General features: G+C 37.4%; 1 protein-coding gene across 2 annotated transcripts in view; it reads left to right on the top strand.

Annotated features, from left to right (window-relative positions):
- Positions 1–18,801, top strand: part of LOC101875912 (liprin-alpha-1) — a 65,344-nt gene that overhangs the window by 29,720 nt on the left and 16,823 nt on the right. The window contains exons 11-22 of one of the 2 annotated variants that reach the window (XM_034061644.1): positions 94–225; positions 2,316–2,378; positions 3,658–3,737; positions 3,992–4,124; positions 4,769–4,992; positions 5,379–5,613; positions 9,414–9,565; positions 10,297–10,469; positions 11,229–11,322; positions 17,419–17,500; positions 17,630–17,830; positions 18,631–18,693. In XM_034061644.1, coding sequence (XP_033917535.1) covers positions 94–225; positions 2,316–2,378; positions 3,658–3,737; positions 3,992–4,124; positions 4,769–4,992; positions 5,379–5,613; positions 9,414–9,565; positions 10,297–10,469; positions 11,229–11,322; positions 17,419–17,500; positions 17,630–17,830; positions 18,631–18,693 — 1,632 coding nt within the window. The remainder of the gene's footprint in view (positions 1–93; positions 226–2,315; positions 2,379–3,657; positions 3,738–3,991; positions 4,125–4,768; positions 4,993–5,378; positions 5,614–9,413; positions 9,566–10,296; positions 10,470–11,228; positions 11,323–17,418; positions 17,501–17,629; positions 17,831–18,630; positions 18,694–18,801) is intronic. The other variant, XM_031053547.2, reaches the window with a different exon arrangement.

Here is an 18,801-nt window from a genome sequence, read left to right as displayed (position 1 = left end):
TTGGTTTAAAGCAAGCTCACTGTTTTTGCAACCTGGAAGTTCTTATAGACATTGTAAATTACAAGTTATTTCAGTAGCTTTTATGTATCTTAGGCCAGACAGAGAGAGAAGATGAATGAAGAGCATAATAAACGTTTGTCAGAAACTGTTGATAAGCTTCTGTCTGAATCCAATGAAAGGCTCCAACTTCATCTCAAGGAAAGGATGGCAGCCTTGGAAGATAAGGTAACAAGTCACATCCCGGCACATACTTTAATTAGATGTTAATCATTGTGTAGTGTCTTTCAATGTGTCTGTAACTTCAGTAAACAAATACTAAATCCTTATTAATAAATAGCTCATGTTAAGGCTGTTTTCTACTATGGATTTTCAAAACAGGTTCTTCAAACTCATTTTCTAGAGGTTGTCCCTGGGTGTTGTAACATTCCCTAGGTGACCGGTGTGGACTGCATAAATAAGCTCATCCAGTGTAATACAGGAAGTCTAAAGAATTAGGACTAGAACTTTGACCTTTTCAGTTCAGTTTCTTCTATTTGCCAGTACTTGTCTGTGCCAGTTAACCCTGAGTCATTGTGAGATTCTTGCAAGTTGAAATAGTCCTGCATTTTCTTCCCAGGTAGATCATTTTGAGACAGGCTGTATGAATATATGGATATTTCTTTCGTGTATGCCTTTAAGTTAGATTCCCTTATTCTGCACTGAACAAAGTATATTCTAAAGTAGTACTTTTCTTGATGCTGACTTTGAATTGATTTGTCTTGGATTAAAAAAACCTCAAACACAACTTTGTTTCTTTTACTGGAGAGTGAAATGACCATCTGGTCAATAAAAGCAAAGTGGTTTTTTGTTTTAAAGTCATGTCAATAAAATGCTTCAGTTGCAATATATAACAATGTATTCAGACTTCTATTAGATGTTTGCTTTGTTTTGCATTCAAGTCAACTCATTTCTCATTCCTAAAGCATCAGTCAGGTATCTGGCATTATATCTGACATGAATTCTTTCCAGAATTCCAGGATTGTGTTTCCCTGAGATGATTATGAAGATGTAGTTAGTTTTTTGCCCTGCTTTTGTACCCTTGGAGGTAAGAGGTATCAGGTAGTGCAGAACAAATGTAGCTCCTATTGATTCTCAACATTTAATGATAAAGATGGTTTTCATCTAATATCTAGGGCTCTAAACTTTTTTTTAGTTAACATCACTATTTTCAAGATCACTAGCTGTTCCTAATACTTCAGAAATTCTTAGTATGGACTTTATGGTATCAACAAGGTTGTTCTATAATAGTCCTTACAAATTCAATATCTGAGAAATGGCTGACTGCATATATTCTTTACATGTGTGAATACTGTGTGTCTTAGGGTTGATCGTAACTCATATTTACCTTCCAAACCTCAACTACGTTCATTAATAATGAGGAAAATGTAGTTGTCCTTCACTGTAACAGCTTGTAGGAAAGTTTTCTTGCTGTGGCTTCCAGCTCATGCGTTTGTGATAAGTTGGGAAGAATAATGCAAGTAAAATTGTAAGACTTCCTTCTGACCACTTTCCTGGAAGAATTTAATACCTGATGATTTTCTTTTTCATGGGATGACTTGTTTGCATGAACCTTTATTTGCATCTTAAACATGTAATAATGATTACTGCTTATCTCAAGGAAACGTGCTTAACAGAACTTTTTGGCAGTTGTGGAAAAGGAAAAGTGAATGCTGCTTAATTCTCAGATGATTCTTAGTCTGGTTTTGGAAACTGCTTTGTGTAGAGATTGTAAAAGTCATAAGTATTTATCTTTACTGGAGTTGTTCAGAAGTCATGGTATAACTGTAAAGATGACAGTTCTGATGTTAACAAAGACCCTTAAGTCAGGGAGTGATGCAGTACTGGAGACAGGATGCCTCCAAGAAATTACTGTGTGGTAGTTTTGTATGTCAGGCAAGTGAAAATAAAATGAAAACCTGATGGTAACAGCCAGTAATGCCTTAGTAAGCATTTGGTGAATTACATTGAATTAGCTTAGCTGCCTTGTTATTCCTTTGGTTGTTTTACTAGCTTTGTCAAACAGAGCTTCAAAAGGTTGGTATTAAGTTTTTATGGAACTTGTACTGTTACTAAAGCCATTTTAGAGGGCTGTACACCTGGGACTATAAACCTCTAACTATAATCAAAGTGAAATGATGAAAGCAGTAAAGTATCTGTAATTTAAGATGCTTTTGTCTATATAGTGGTGACTGATTTTTTTTGGTACTTGTCTTGCTTGTGCTTGAAGAGTGGAAAGCTTTCATAAGTAACCTAATTTATGATACCTTTTATTTTAGAATTCACTTCTTCGGGAAATTGAAAATGCAAAGAAACAAATAGAGGAACTTCAGCATGAAAAGGTAGAACATGTTTTTCTGATCTGTTATACTGGAGAATAATTGCTGCATGGCTACATAGCAGGACCAGATTTTAATTCCCCCATAAAACTTAACATTACGTGGTCTGTTTTGAAAGTAGGGAGCTGTTATTGCTCATATTATGGTATTGTGTGCCTCAGCTTTATGATGATTTAATAGGTAATACATAATGCTTTACTCAGACATAACGTACTTCTGAATGTGTCAGGTGGCTGGAGATACTGGCAATTTGTCCAAGTTTGAAGATCGTGTAGAATTTTTGTACTGTTTTATGTATAAACTTGAACAGTTAAAGGATAAATGCTTTTAATATTGGGGATTTCCCCACCAATTTCCTTAAAGCATTGGGTATCATGAAATGCTTGCTTGCCTGATAAAGCTTTAAGAATTGGAGGGCCAGGGAGAGAAATCAGTGTTAGGCTTGTCTGTTCCTTTGCAATAGCAGCTGTCTGGTGTTTTGCTTGTTGTGGGACTGTCAAGTTCCCTTTCTTGAATAATAGTGGTGGGGCCTTTCATTCCTGTGCATCCTTAAGCAGTGGGCAGTGGGTTTTGTGGTCACACCATCTGTTTGGAAATAATACTTGTTATTGCTTATTATATCACAGGTGTACTGCATCTCCCCACATCACTCTAGTAAGTAGCTAGGCCATACTGTAGAGGTTGTGCTTCTGGACTAAAATGGAGAACACATTGAGAATATTTTGTAGAATATGCTTTGAATCTTTGTATGTGTAGGCCAGCAGTTCTCACACAAGGCACAGATGTTCATCATCAGTCACTTTTTATTACTCTTGCCTTGTTTTCCCATTCATTGGGTTTCTCTGTTGTTAAATTCAGAGTTTCTAGAGCATGTAAAACTGTCCAAGTTCAAAGTGAATGCATTTAGAACCTTTGTGCACAGAGCTAGAAAAATCTTCTTGTTTCATATTCAATCCTTTCGCTTGTGTATGGTAAAGTTAGTAATATGTGAATTTTATTTGGGAACTGTTTTTAAAATATACATTGACATTACCTAAAGTCACAGTGTAGAGAGGCAATAGAATTACTTTTGGATACCCTTTGGTGATGATGCTGTATTGCTGTGGCAAAAATCACTTTTTTGTTTTACATCATTGAAGGATTATGTTTTAAAATCTGTGATTTCTGAATTTCATAGAAATGAGGTAAAACCCCTAAATGTTAGTTTATAAATCAGTATTTGACACAGATTTTTTTTTTTGCCCCCAAATATATTACGTATTTTATCTCTTTATTTTTACAGGATCAACTTGTAGTAAGTGTTGAAACATTAAGGGCTGAAAATGACCAAGTGAGACTCAGAGCCACATCACTTCACCATAGGTACTACCACTTAATTCTAGTTCAGTTTTCTCTGATTTCTTTAGTCTCTTTGCTAAATGTAATTTTGTCTATTTTAACTGAAAATACCTCAGTCATAGCTATAAAATGGATTCCTTCTAGAGCATATAAAGCAGGTTTTATACTGCTTAAAATTGTTATTGGTGGGACAAGAGGAATGATTTGGGTGATTGGTTGAGTTTGTTTTCCCCTTTCCCCTTACATTCATAAGGATAAAATGTTTCTTGGTATTGTAGCCGACCTGATTTCAGATACCCAATGACACCTTCATCTGTGGCTGACAGTCACACAGATTCCTATGGCACCTCCTCAGTGTTAAGGCGTACCCAGAAGGGACGTGTGGCAGCTCTCAGAGATGAGCCTTCAAAGGTAAGAGAACTCAAATGAAATAATACAACCCTTTGGCAAGATGATACTGATCTACTGCAAGGAGATTTTAGAGTAGGATTACACAGCCATAGTAATATTAATGCTGTATTTTATAACTCCTGTTTTACCAACTCATGCAAAGCTACCAGTCTTTTTATTTATTAACAAATAAGAGCAAAATTCTTATTTTGAACTCCCATTTGGTTTAGATATGATAAACCTGTAAAATATCACTTGGAACAGTCCTGCTTTAGTATCCACTCACTAATCTACCGTGTAACTGCTTTGGAAGCAATTTCAAGTTTCTTTCAGGACTTGTGATTTCTCTTTACATAAAGCTGATTCCAGAATTCTCACTGGATTTGATAGCAAAATGCTATTGTAATTTATGGTGCATATAGCCCAAGATATGTGACATTTACAGTAATTCAATGGGGATGCCCATTTTTACATCGCACTTCACTGTAGGAGGCAAAGTTTTCTACATTACAGCTTTTTTTCTTTACATTTCTCTAAACATTGCTGTCTTGATGGATGCATTCAGCATGTAAGTGGGCTCTTTAAAACTTATTTTACATCTTGCAAGCCAGCAAAATGTCATGGTTTTCCCGTTTGAGTTTGTTTTTTTTCTTTTGTTCTTTTAGGTTCAAACCCTGAATGAGCAGGACTGGGAGCGAGCCCAGCAAGCAAGTGTGTTGGCAAATGTGGCCCAAGCATTTGAAAGTGATGTTGATGTGTCTGATGTTGAGGATGACAGGGAAACTATATTCAGTTCAGTTGATCTGCTGTCACCAAGTGGTCAGGCTGATGCTCAGACTTTGGCCATGATGCTTCAAGAACAGTTGGATGCCATCAACAAAGAGATTAGGTATGGTCTACCTGCTGTTAGGGTTTTGATTAAAAATGAGGTTTCTGTGACACTAGCAAATCTTTTTTGTGTGGTTACTTGGAAAATGGTGGTTGTCCATTCAGTTTACTAGGAAGGGGGCTGACAGTCGTAAGTACTTCGCTTATGCCTAAATACTTTGTCCTTAGACCCATTTATGGAAGGGATTGTGTGTTTTTAGTTTGACAGAAACCCCTGTATGGTGGTAACAGCAGGAGTGTTTACCACTTCTTTTCAATTGGATTAGTAGATTTTCAGCATGTCTGTTTTGTCTGATAACTACTGCTTCTTTCTAATGCCTGAGTCAGCCATTCTGTTCATATGGGTCTTCTTTGAATGTCGTGTTCCTTTGAACCTTTTTGTTTTAGACTTATACAAGAAGAAAAGGAAAACACAGAGCAGCGTGCAGAGGAGATTGAGAGCAGAGTGGGTAGTGGAAGTTTGGATGCCCATGGCCGATTCCGGTCCATGAGCTCCATTCCTCCTCCCTATGCAAGTGGTTCACTTGCTGGTTCCTCCCCGCCTGGCAGTGGTCGCTCTACCCCAAGGCGGATTCCACATAGTCCAGCTCGAGAAGTGGACAGACTAGGTATCATGACACTGGTAAGTATCCATTAACTTGATTTTTTTTTTGTAAGAGTGTTCCTTCTCTCTAGGAAATAGGTTGTTTTATTTCCCCTTCCTCTCTTTACTCAGCTGTATTTTTCCTTTCCCTGGGTTTTCCTACTGCTTCCTTTTAACTCCTATAAAAAGTGTAAGATGCAGTCATAATGAGTAGGAAAACCATTCAGAACTCAAGTGTATTATTTGCTCAACATCTCATGTCTAAGTATTCATTCTGTTGTTCTGGTCTTTCTTCTGACTCTTCCTAGAAGAAATAACATTTTCTTTTCGACCCCTGGTACAGCAATCACTTTCTCCCTCTGCTTTAAACTTTATTCCACTATTCTACTAAATATTCAGCTAAAAAGTTGCTTACATGTATTGCATTAATTTTGATGACTGTGAAGGTATCATAGCTGTTGTAATGAGTGCTAGTTTCTTGTTTTAGCCTATAAAATCCAGTAGGTAAAAGGAGTATCTGTTATACCTAGTAGCTGGTGAAGTAGTAACTTAACACTTAGGAGTTCCGTGAGTGGAGAAAGATGCATCCTGGCTTTGATGTTCATATGACTGCTTGAAAAAGGAGGAGCTGCTTAATGCACATAAACCTTGTCTATAAAAATGAAGGTGCAAGTAGTCTTCTTTCTTCTTTTTATGTAAGTGTTAAGCAAACCTAACAGTTTCTCATATTTGGGATACCCTTCACTAAAGAGCATCTTGGACACAGGTATTTGTTTGCAAGCACTCTCCAGGAAAAGCTCTTTCTCTGATTTAGTTCTGTACACATCACATTGTCTCCAGATTTGCATATGCATTTGGAAACATACTTGTTGTATGTACAACACCATACTTACTACACCTTATTGTCTTGGATTACTGTACTTGTATCATGCCTAAATCATACCAAGCAGTAGACAAGGAATGCTGTCTATCACTGTAAGACCAGGTGGACTGTAAATAATGGACTTGGCTCATTTAAATCTCTTTATAGGATTATTTAAAAACGGCTGTTTTAGCCAACTACTTCTGTTGGCTTTTTAAAATGAAGCTGTGCATATACCAAAAAGTCTATTCCTTTTCCATAATGAGGAATCATTTCTTCTTTTTTGCATTTAAAGAAACGTCACTGTATTAGTTCTAGCTGTATATCTCGGTCAAGCACATTTCAAAATGTGTGCTTTTTATTCTCATGTTTCACAGTAATAAGTAGTTTAAGTACTTACCTTACAGAAAACCATTTACAAATTGAAGTAGCTATTGTCATGGAAGCTAGATCAGAAAAATGTGTGTCTTATGTTCAAATCTAATGTCACTGAAGAAGAGTGAACTGTAATTAAGTTCACTTTTGATCATAAGAATTGTGAATCAAAGGCATTTGATTTGTTATTTGCAGTTGCATTTGTCTGGAAACTGATTAGTGAAAACTTCAAAACAGGAAGCTACACTTCCAGTGCTACAGATAAGAGCTTTCTAGAAGCTTTTGGAATTGCTATTATGCATTATCAGACTGAATGAGTTCTTGTGGGTTCCCCCCCCCCCCCCGGTGTTTTAATAGGAATCTGTATTAGTTTCTGATTAGGTAGGCAAATGAGCTTAATGCTCAGTTAGCATTACTACAATTAGTGGTAGGCAGTTCAGTTACCTGAACCCCCCTGATGCTTTAAAAACAATTATAAGGAATCAGCGTGATAAATTGTGAAACCTACAGCTCTCTTGAACGCTTCCTGTTTTCATTCCATATGATAAACATTTCATGGGTTATCAGAACGAACACATAAAAGATCCAGCAAGGGGAAAATGAGCCTGCTGTGCTTTGTCTAAGAACTTGCAGGACTAGATGCTCTTTAAAGGTCCCTTCCAACCCAAACCCTTCTGTAATTCTGTGAGCTTACAATTTATTAACATAGTACTATATAGTTAGATTGAACGCAACTTTATATATTAATAGTTATGTATTAATAACTGCATATTCATGCTGCATAATGCAGCATGTATTCTAAATAAATAAACATAATGCTGTATGTATTCTAAATAAAAATGCTTAAAAGTTGTCGTTTGTGGGAGGAAGATAACACAATATTCCCTCTTCCCCCAGCTTCAAAGGAGACAGACTCTTTTTTTGGTTACAGCCTTTTGAAACAATTTATCACTAAATGGAATGATAACTAAGAAGCAAATGATATAAATTAAACTTCTGTTAGTATTGCTGATGTAACTCCAGGTTGCTGCCTTGCTGCCTTGCTCTGTGCACTGGCAGAGGTGAGAAGTACCTGTCTACCTAGGAAAAGAGATACAGTGCCCGCTGGCGTGGATGGAGGGTAAAACAAAACTGGTGGCAGACTCTTGCTCAAATATTCCAGTCCTTAAATGTAGTAAAAAAACAACTGTTACTGTATAGAAACCAGCTATTGTTGGCACTCTGTCCGTCACAGTTATTAAAGCATGGCTGGTTCTTTATGCTGTGTAGGAAACAATTGCAGAAATCACTAATATGTGAGAAGGGACTACTGCAGACAAGGTACTAAGCCTGCTATAGCTACCATGTAGTTGCTATCATACAAGGCAGGTCCTTGACACATGACTGGAAATCCTCTCACCTTTCAAGTGCAACACCTTATGCCCTCATGTACTACTTTGATTTCTTGCTGAAGACAATGCACATTTTGTGTGCTAATTTGCCTGTGGTAGCAATACATTCAAACATCTATATTATTTTTACTGTATTTTACAGTATATTTTACAGTATTTACTGTATCTATTACAGTAGATAACCAACTGTAAGTCTTGCTTTATTTTTTTGACTTCCTTTACTCCTCTTCAAGGATACATCTAAGTAATTTGTGATTTGAAGAGTACTTCACACTGTGTATCATTGTGCCATTGCTGTAATTGTTGTTTCTATTCTCCCTAATATGTTTTGTCTGTACGAGTTGTTTGAGTCTGTGCTACAGTTTCCAATAAATACAGCTTTTCCAAATTTTTTTCCTTTGCATGCCTCTGTCAGCCTAGTGATTTAAGGAAACACCGTAGAAAGGTAAAAATCTTTAGTTTATTTACTGGTGTGCCTTCCTTCCCTGTTCCCAAACTCATTCATGGATAACAGGAACATAAAGAAAGCTTTTGCAGGGTTGCTCTATAATAAAGCTGCATTATGTGCTTTTTGATATGAAATGCAAAATGTAAATCATTTTACCTAAAGTGTGGGTTTGTTGTGTGCGGTGGTTGTTTTTGGACTCCTGTGTTGCTTTCTGTCTGTAATCACTATTTTGCAGTCTTCATGAAACAGTATTTAAAGATCTGTTGCTATGCACACAAGTAAGCCTAATTTTTATTACTCAGACTTTGAGATAAGCCATAGCCACAGGTATGTAGAATCTGACTTCACAGAATTGGTCATCTTGCTGATGATTGTCTAAGCATGTAACAGTGAGAACTGAGATGCCTTCTTTCACAGGACTCTTTGGTTTTCTGTCTTTACATTTTGCTTAAACTTAAGTCAGGTGTATCAGTTTCGTGGTGTTGAAAACATTACTTCAGTTCTTAGCTCTCTGAATGAATAAAAGATGAGTGCTACTTGCTCATTTCACAAGCTAAGACTTAAATTGAGTAGCTTGTCACTGAAGGCAGTAGAAGATGCAGGAGTCAAATAGGCAACTGCAGAATGCTGAGAGCAAGAGTAATCCTTTAACACCGAAAAAGTTGATTTTTTTTCCTCTCTATATTTCATGTAGTGCTAATAATTGTGTTTGTGGTTTGGCATTTCCACCTAACCCCTCAAGTTTTCATTCATTTTCCATTAGTCTCCAGCTTCTAGAGAAGAGGTACGAGATGATAAAACTACAATCAAATGCGAGACATCACCACCTTCTTCGCCTCGATCTTTGCGTTTGGACAGAGTCCAAAAAGGAGCTTTGCATACTGTGAGCCATGAAGATATCAGGGATATTAGAAAGTAAGTAACTGAATAAATCAGGCTTACCAGCACCTTAGTATTTCAGATCATCAGAAGAATTAATAATCAGAGATGTTTAGCCTATGGGATTTTAGTCTGAATGTTGAAGTCTTAAAAGGAAGGAGTGTGAACACATAAATGGGTGGCTGTGTGACACCAACAATAAGAATACAGGTTTTGTTAATGATCAGAAGTGGCTTTATGTGGAGAGTTCCTCTGGTACTCAAGGTCTGCAGTGCTTGCTTTGTGTTTAGGAAATGAAAGATGTACAATTCCAGTGTCTTCTATAGGTTGGGATTCAGCTATGGACTTTGAAATAAATTGCAAAATTAGCATCATTATGATTGACAGATGTTCTTGTCAATGTGCTTAAGTATCTGGGGTGGATTCCAGTCAAGTATTTCAAAGTTCCATTGTCCTCTATGAGTTGCACTTTAAATGCTTTTATTTCTTAATAACTAACTTAAATGACTTGTAGCTCTATGCTATGGCACATAAACATTATGTCCCTTTCTTGCATGATTTAGTTGTTTCCACTGTTTTTCCTATTCAGTGACATGTTTTCGGTAGGTACGTTCCTTGTCATGACTCATTAGAAGCAGAAATCAGATGTCATTAGTGAGTTTGAGCTTTCATTAACTTGCACAGACACCAGAACTTGCCTTTTATTATGTTATGTTAGTAGATTCATTTGTACATGTGGTACTTCATGACTCCTTTCTTTTATGCAGTTCAACAGGCTCGCAAGATGGGCAAACAAGTAATCCTAGTAGCAGTAACAGTAGCCAAGATTCCCTTCATAAAGCCCCCAAGAAGAAGGGGATCAAATCCTCTATTGGCCGCTTGTTTGGCAAGAAAGAAAAGGGAAGACCTGGACAAACAAGCAAGGAAATGTTAGGACAAGGTTGGTTTGCCTTACTTGCATTTTGATTCACATGAGGAGAGGGTGTGAAAGACTGAATGTTATGATGTATGTGCATATTTATGACATTATTTTGCTGCTGATGTGCAGTATTTTTTGGAACTAGTGACACCAAATCTTCTGGTAGGTCCTTTTAGGACTGTAGGACGCAAGTTCAACCAGTTGGGTATTGCTGTGTTTTAAGTTTCCTGTATCCAGGTTATTGAGCCTTATTGAACAGCTTGTTACAGCTTGTTTTGTGAATCAAGTTTCAACTGTATTTTGGAAGTGAAAGGATTTTGTTGGTCTTGACACTAACAGTCATCTTCATCCAAAGGAACTGCCTTGAAACTAATACAGCTGGCTTCATAAATGCTGTGGTTACCTTTCTCTCTTGTGTAATTCTTTGTGTAAAGCAGTATTCTTGATGTTGACACCAACCATAAGTGATATGGGAACACTGAGAATTCATGTTACAAGTGGTTGAAACATGAGATTCAATGTGTGACTCCAGCTGGTTTTAGACAGCACCTATTTGAGTCTTACCAATCCAATTTTCACATTTTTAGAGACCATTTTGATGGGTATGTATTCAACTAGAAAAAGGAAGGATAGATGGGTTTGGAGGTTTAGCTTTGTACAGTTCTGACGGGTAATATAACAAAGGATTAAATACTTCAGGAAAGCAAGTCTGATTTTTGAGTTACAACTGGCCAAAACTGAGATGGTAACAAAACTGGGTTTTTGTTTGTTATTTTGTAGGGGGCATGGCAGAAGCCGATAGTTCCTCTCAGGATGCATTAGGCCTCAGCAAGCTTGGAGGGCAGGCAGAAAAGAACAGGAAAATGCAGAAAAAGTAAGTACCAAATATTTGTCATCCTTTGTTGTGAAGATACTGCTTTGTTTAAAAACATTTTCTTTTTTGTTTTGTTCTGTTTCCAGGTATTTTTGCCTAGTATGGTACTATGGCTAATAAGCCTCTGTAGACTTTTAGAATGATTATTTCCAGAGCAGTAATAACAGTAGCATAGATGATGCTAAGCTTGAAATGAATTTCAGTGCTGAATGCTTATGTTGAAATGTTGCAAGAAGCAAACTTTGAGATAAAAGGGACTCAAATCAAACCCATACCCACATCTGTTTTATTTTATACCTGCTTTGGGTTTGATTCATTTGGATTTCCCAAAGTTGCCTTTGGCTGTTACTAGCTCCAGAGTGTGAAAGTGTTGACAGTGGAAGCCTGAGGTGTTCTGTACAGACATCCTTCTGTGTGCATTCACTGGTTCCTTTCTAGGTGACTCTGAAAGTCTTTTCTTTTGTGTTGCAGCTGCTAACTGCTGCTCTATTCAGTGATCTTTTCACTTCTGGCTGTCCTGGCACTTTCTTGCTTGTATTGTAACAGCTGAAATCTTTACTTGCACTATATAAGCCTGATTTCCTATTTTTTCCCCCCATAAATTGTGAGTATTTCCCCTTTTTTATGGCACCTCTTAGATACACAGTTACCTTTTCCTACACATGAGAAATTTTTCAGTGTGTGTCCTAGAATATCTTTAGTTTACTGTTCAACTTTTGGGTATCTATTACACACTTTGTTCCCAGACTTAGAAGGGATGAAGGAAAGATTATAAGCATAGGTGGAAAATGGATATTGCTACTAGTAGAAATCTTGCTGCTTATATGGTAATACAGGAAACACTCAAGTTTCTGTAAGTAGGATCAGGCATTCTTTGCATTTTTCCACTCAAAGCTGAGCCATTTACCTTGAACTTTTGTTGCTTCTGTTCTCTTCAGCTGCCTTTACTGTGTTGCAAAAGCTGACCAAGATCAGACATGTCTTGCTTTTTTACTTGCCTTCTGAAGACCAAATACTGAATGTTGAAAAGAAAGTATGCTTCTTTTCTCTTTGTGAGAGATTTCTTGCAGTACCTAAGTTCTGTTAACAACTAAGAATAATGCCTGGTGACTGCTAATGCAAACCAGCAGTGTGTTGGTTTGAAAAGTCAGAATGGAATGTGGGTTTGTTTGTATAACAGAATGCTCAGCTGTTTTTCTTCAAGCCGTTACACTGAAGGCAATCCTACATTATTATGATCTGGTATTTTCCCTTTTCTACAGAGCTTTAAAGGCAGACCACATCGTGGTTGAATAAATACTTTCAGGCTGGTCATACCTAAATAGGGGTAGGCCTGTTCTTGAAACAATATAGATCTTTCTCAATAGCAGGAATAAATGTCATTCTGTAATAAATCAGTCTATGCTGTCTTGCTTTAATAAATGCAAAAAATGCAGTTGCAATCATGACTTTGTTAACGTTCTTCTGCATTTCAAAACATACTGGTATTCAGTATACCTCATGGCCGCATGTTGTTGGTTGCTTAGAAAGCAAGTGTCTGTATTAGACAAATGAAAACTTACTGTCTTGCCTCCCTGTTAAATGAGTATGTTTTTATTCACAAAAAGCTATTTGTGATTCAGGTATCTCAGTGAAAGTGGGTATGAAACAAGAAGCTCTCTTGATGAAGATATATACCCTAATATTTAGTTTCATTACTCTTACTGCTGACGGCTGCAGCAGGGCCCATTGAACTTCCATGAGAAGCAAATCCACCATTATAACGATTCCAGAGACATACTTGAAAGCAGCTGTTTCAGATCCTTTGCTGCCTTCTTGAGGTGCTCATTGTAAAAAAGTGGTAAAGCTGCTCCAAACTGTTTTTCACTTTGATAGTGGAGCAGAGTGGGGTTAAAACAAATTCTTAAGGCGGACTTTTTGCTTATGAAACTCCTGTATCCAGCAGAAAGAATTCCAGTTACCTGAATGCCTGGAACAGTGACAGCTAGTTCTGCTTAGTCTTCACTAATCCCTATGTGCTTCCTTATCTTCCTGATTTCTGCACACTAACAGACTGAAAGCAGTATTCAATGTCTCTACTAACAAAAATCTATAGTTACAGAGCTAAATGGCAGTCTGTGTTAATTGTCTGGTTTTGTATGCCTTTGAGTTCACTTTAATCCTCGTTTTACATTTTTCCTTCATTGTCTTATTTTCCTTTTGTTTACCATTTGATGTGGTAGTGCAAAATCAGGGTAAGTTTACACTTCCTGTCTTAGGATGGTTGTGAAAGTATGAGAGATCTCATGTGGATTTTTTAGCAATATATTAAAAGCTCCAACTTCCAAAAAGAAGTCTGAGAGGAGACACTAGATTCAAAAGAATTTATTGTGGAAAAATGTGTTGCTGAAATAAATCCAGTGTTGTGTAGTTCAGTGTCAATGCTAGTTCAGTGTCTTGTCCTAATGTGCATGGTGTGTATTTCTGTAGCGGAAATCATAAACCTTACTTAGAATGCATTTAGTTTTGTAATTTGGGTCGTGAAAGTTGTGTAGCAATGGTGGATATTTGTGGCAGTTCATTTAGAAGGTAGATAGTTGTGTAAAACTGTTGTTCTTTGTTTAGTAAATGTAACTTGGTTTTGGTGTTTTGTTCATGCTCTTCATCATCTTTGTGAGATGTGCCATGGACAGTGTTTGCCTCAACTGTATTTGTGCTTTTCTGTGTACAACACAAACTTAATACTGCATTAGTCATAAAGGAAAATCCCGAAACTTAAGATAACTCTCCTTGAAAAGATACACACAAAAGGTTTATTGCATCCCTGAGATCAGTATATAGTAAGGATATTGACTTTCCACTGGTGTTCTGCCTGAAGTTAGTCTTATTTTCATCTTGTGTTTTGCTATGGCTGCCTTTCAGTTTTCACACTTTGCAAGTCTGTCATTCCCATCAATATCACTCTCTTGACCACCACACAGCTCTGCTCTGAACTTCCTCCAAATCAGTTATTGTCAGTTCCATCCAAGAAATCTGGAATACAGCATTCTCCTTTGGCTGCAAGTTCTGGATTTATCCATTCCCATGCTGTCTTAGTCCAGTGATAAAGTATTGCTCTGGGCTGCTTTATTTTCATTGTGGTGTTACTGTATGCTTGCCTGCCAAGAGCCATTCTAAATACAAATACTTCAGATGGCCTTTAAAGGGCCTTGTGTGTTCACATCTACATCAACCACCTGCAGTTTTGACATCATTTCTCATCCCATATGACCACAATTTCTTTGTTCTCCACAGCTGGTGCTAGATGCCTTTCGAATGTGTCTAACAACAAGTGTTTCCCCTCTTGCAGCAGCACATGTGGTCTTCTATTCCAAATGATGCTCAGCCAACCTTTTATTAAGTCTGTAGACATCTATCCCTTCATTTTGTCACCTAAGAGTTAAACCAGGGGCCAGCTACTCCTGACATTCTTGTGGCCTTCGCAGTGCCAACTTTATACCATCTGCTAACATTGCCAACATTACTGCAGTACTTTTTTTCCTCACAAAGATAAAAGGCTGGATTTTTGCATCCACTTATTAAATGGTATAATTGGATGGCCTGTGAAATTGTGTCAGATGTTCTTTACATAATCTGATCATGTGTTGCTGGAATGCAGCAAGCTTCTTGGTAAAGTTGGAAGGGAGCTGTTGGAAAAGTAAAGTTCTCTGCTACAGGAAAAAAGCATTGATGCATTATTGGCAGAGGAAGCATCAACTGCCTTTGAATTCCTCCTGTGAACTTTCAGTTTAATATTTCCCATGCAAGTGCTTTTTCTGTCTCTTCTTGCATATATATGTATTCCACAATTAATTTTCTCCTTCATGGATGCATTCCTCTTTGGGTAATACCAGCATTAAGTTATCTCAAACACTTTTTGTTTATTTCTATTTCTACATGTTTGCCTCCATCACATAACACTTCCTTCCAGCTACACAGTTGTTTTCTGCATACATTACCACCACGAGTTTAAAGTCTGCATCATAACCTTATGTGTCTGATGTAATCCCTGTATTACTCATCTCCAGATTACTTACTGTTTAATGGTTAACCTGAAGTAGGCAGAAGACTGTAAAACTACTAAAAATGACACTGGAGGTCTCTGAACTCCATACAATACCCAAAGCAGCTTTACAAGCTTGGGGAGAGGCAGTGATTAACTCTTCTTGTGGGGTCATCCAGTCACACCTGAGACTGCTTTGGGCCTGTCTGCTCTTTCATCTCTAGTGGTCCTCCCTCACTGCACACAGTTGTGTTACTACAACCACCAAAAAGAAAAACTTCAATTTTGAAGTTAAACTACTTGGGAAAAACATTGTGTTCCTTTCTGGCAAATACAGTATTAAGCATTTTATTCTGTTCTTATCAAGCAGTATTTTATAATGTTAATTTATTTTTCTCATGTTTTAAATCTTTTAAGCAACAAAGTGAAGCAAAACTGATTGTGTTCAGGGCTAGTGATTTGTGGGATTAATATGTTCTGCAGTAGCAGAAAATAACTGATCCTTTATTCCTAATTTAGAAATACATGTATCTTTAAGTGTACAAATATGTATTTGCTTTTATAGTCTTCTCTTTGTTAGTGGAATCTAGCTATTGAGCTGCTCACTGCTGAATACTATTTCCACCTTAGTTGTTGGTTCTTTAAAATGGATACATTAGATGGTTATTTGTAACCAGTTGTCTGGCATTTCCTCCCTCCCGTTTTCATCCTTGGGCAGCACATTTAATTAGGGTGAAGTATTGGGAAGCTCTTTTAGAGCTGTAGGAATTTATTGACATGCTGGTGGAGAAGTACTATCTATTGATAAAACAGTTGCTAGTAGGTTTATTACTTCATTGATTACTTTTTATACTTAGTTATCAATATAACATAAGGATTCTAAGTATGCAGGCATGTCTAAAAGCTCAATACTGCACATCCATTTTTGTGCCAGTAGCAAAGGAAGCTACTAATCTGTCAGTAGCCCCTTTGAAAGATATCTTGTGGGGTAGTTTTTAATATCTAGCTTTTAAATAGTTTATCATCTTGGGTCTGTTCAGTACAGTTCTGAAGGCAGGGAGATCTTGTTTGGTTTAAATTGTGAGAAAGTGTTAAATTCATCATGTGGGATCTTGAATCTGTTGTGTTGCTGCTTATCTGCCTAATTCTACACTTACAAGCATGAATAAAAAGGCTAAGATAGTAAAACCTGTCCAAATTAAAGTTCTGGTGAGAGTGAGTGGAGACTCAGTCATAACCAAGGCACCTTAAATATGCTCTTTTCCAGACTTTATCCATTTCTTTTAGAAGAGATGTACCCCCAGGCAGCGTTTTGTGCTTATACCCACAACACTAGCTTTTGTCTTTTGGTTTATCAAACAATTTTGGCAGCTATTTATAGGGTTCTTGTGAGCTTCCATTGTTTCTGTAAGCTGAATTGTCAATATTAAGCTTGAGCTGTTATTCTGTGTCAGAATAACAAAGGAAATGGTGTCATCAAAGGAGATGAAAGCTCAGTTTTAGTACACAGCCTTTCAGAATACAATCGCCAAAGCGTGGGTCTCTGAATGTAATGGATGTCTGAAGCAGTGCCTGACAGGCTCACTGTTGCAGGCTGAAATTTACCATGGGGATGGTTACTGTCCCACTTTTCCAGCCTCAGCAGCCTGATGGACATTACCCTTTTGATGGCGTGGGTATCTGATGTCCTCATGCCTTTCCACAGGTTTCAGATCTGCATGTTGAATACAAATTACTTCAGTCTGATTAGAAATTTGCAGTAATTGAGAATCTGGCAAAAAAGTCTGACATCTCCCCTATGTGTTGGCAGTGTTGGTTGGTTAGAGTGGCAGCAGCAGTTTCTGATACCAGTTTCTGAAAGGCAAGATGATGAGATTTCCGATCCAGTTCAGTTTATATCATTACATAGTCCTTGAACATGTGCTGTGGATGCTTTACTGGGTATATCATATAAGGCTGAGAAAGAAAGCAAGTTAACTGTTGGAAAGAAGATAGTAAATTGGATGCAGTGTTTAAGTTGTAACATCTGTTTACTAGTTCCTATTTATTACTAATAACTGTTCCTGTAATTGTAGGCATGAGTTGCTGGAGGAAGCCAGAAGACAAGGTTTGCCTTTTGCGCAGTGGGATGGGCCTACTGTGGTAGTGTGGTTGGAGGTAAGTGGTCCCTCCAAAAGAAATAAATACAACATCAAAAACCTCAATGTACACATTTCTAAAGAATGTAATGTTTTGGAGCCAGGAATGTTTTCCAGATCCTGCTTACTTCCTTTATTTATGTTCCAGCTGTGGGTTGGGATGCCAGCCTGGTACGTGGCTGCTTGCCGAGCAAATGTGAAAAGCGGTGCTATCATGTCAGCCTTGTCTGATACAGAAATACAGCGTGAAATTGGAATTAGTAACCCTCTGCACAGACTGAAGCTGAGGCTGGCCATTCAAGAGATCATGTCACTAACAAGTCCGTCTGCTCCTCCCACCTCAAGGACGGTAAGGAATGTGATCCAGCTTTATACATGTTGTAAAACCATGGAGTTTCCAAGTATCCTACTGAAAACATATAACTGAAAGGATTTGAACTTCAAATATGAATTTCAGGAAACATAAAATTGTAGAGGAATGCATTATTTACATTTAGGATGTTTATTTTTCATGGATATCAAAGGAATAACTACATTTTCTTAAGGGAAAGAATAATTTATATCAGTGTAAGTACGTAATCCAAAACACTTAGAGGGCACGTTATTTGCCTCATCTGTTGGCCTCAGAAGAATTTATAATACAGATGAAATATACGTATGCACACAGAAATTAGTAAACTAGTCGGAGGCTCTTTTAATCCATGAATAACAAGGCCATTAACTCCAAATAATGATTCAGGCCACATAAACTAGGAGTTCACCTAACTCACTATGCTATAGTAAATGTAGACACTTTGTGAATTTCCTGTCAGTCTAAAGTTACTTCTCTGGTTCCTGGGATAACGTACTGGACTACAAATGTATTTCTCAGATTAGAGCATAGTCAAGTGTTTGCCCATTAATTACATCAGTGTAAGCTATTTATCACCTTCAGTGTTGTTAATATCTTTGAAGTGATCCATGTTAATAGGCTTTTGTTCCATGCCATTGCTTTCAATAGATGTACCTTTACTTAAGACTTTAGAAACCATTGCTTTTACCCATGCCTGCTCCTTCGTGTACCGATTGCTTATATGTTCTGCAACCTCTCCTCTTTGTTACTGCTTTCCTTTCACTGGATGGGATTGATTCCCTGTGGGGTCATATTAGACCACGGGAAATGTCTGGGTAACACATGAAGAAATGGAAAATCTTACAGCCACCCAACAAACGGTTAGTTTATGGTGTTGCCACTTCTTTTCCTTGGAGTGCTTTTCCCACTTTTTGAACACTTGAATCAAGTGTCTTTTGGTCTTCTTTTTTCTTTCTTTCTTTACTGAA

Source organism: Melopsittacus undulatus, chromosome 4, assembly GCF_012275295.1.
Source record: "Melopsittacus undulatus isolate bMelUnd1 chromosome 4, bMelUnd1.mat.Z, whole genome shotgun sequence".
In the NCBI taxonomy this organism is placed as follows: Eukaryota; Metazoa; Chordata; class Aves; order Psittaciformes; family Psittaculidae; genus Melopsittacus; species Melopsittacus undulatus.
This window is presented reverse-complemented; position numbering and strand designations above follow the sequence as displayed.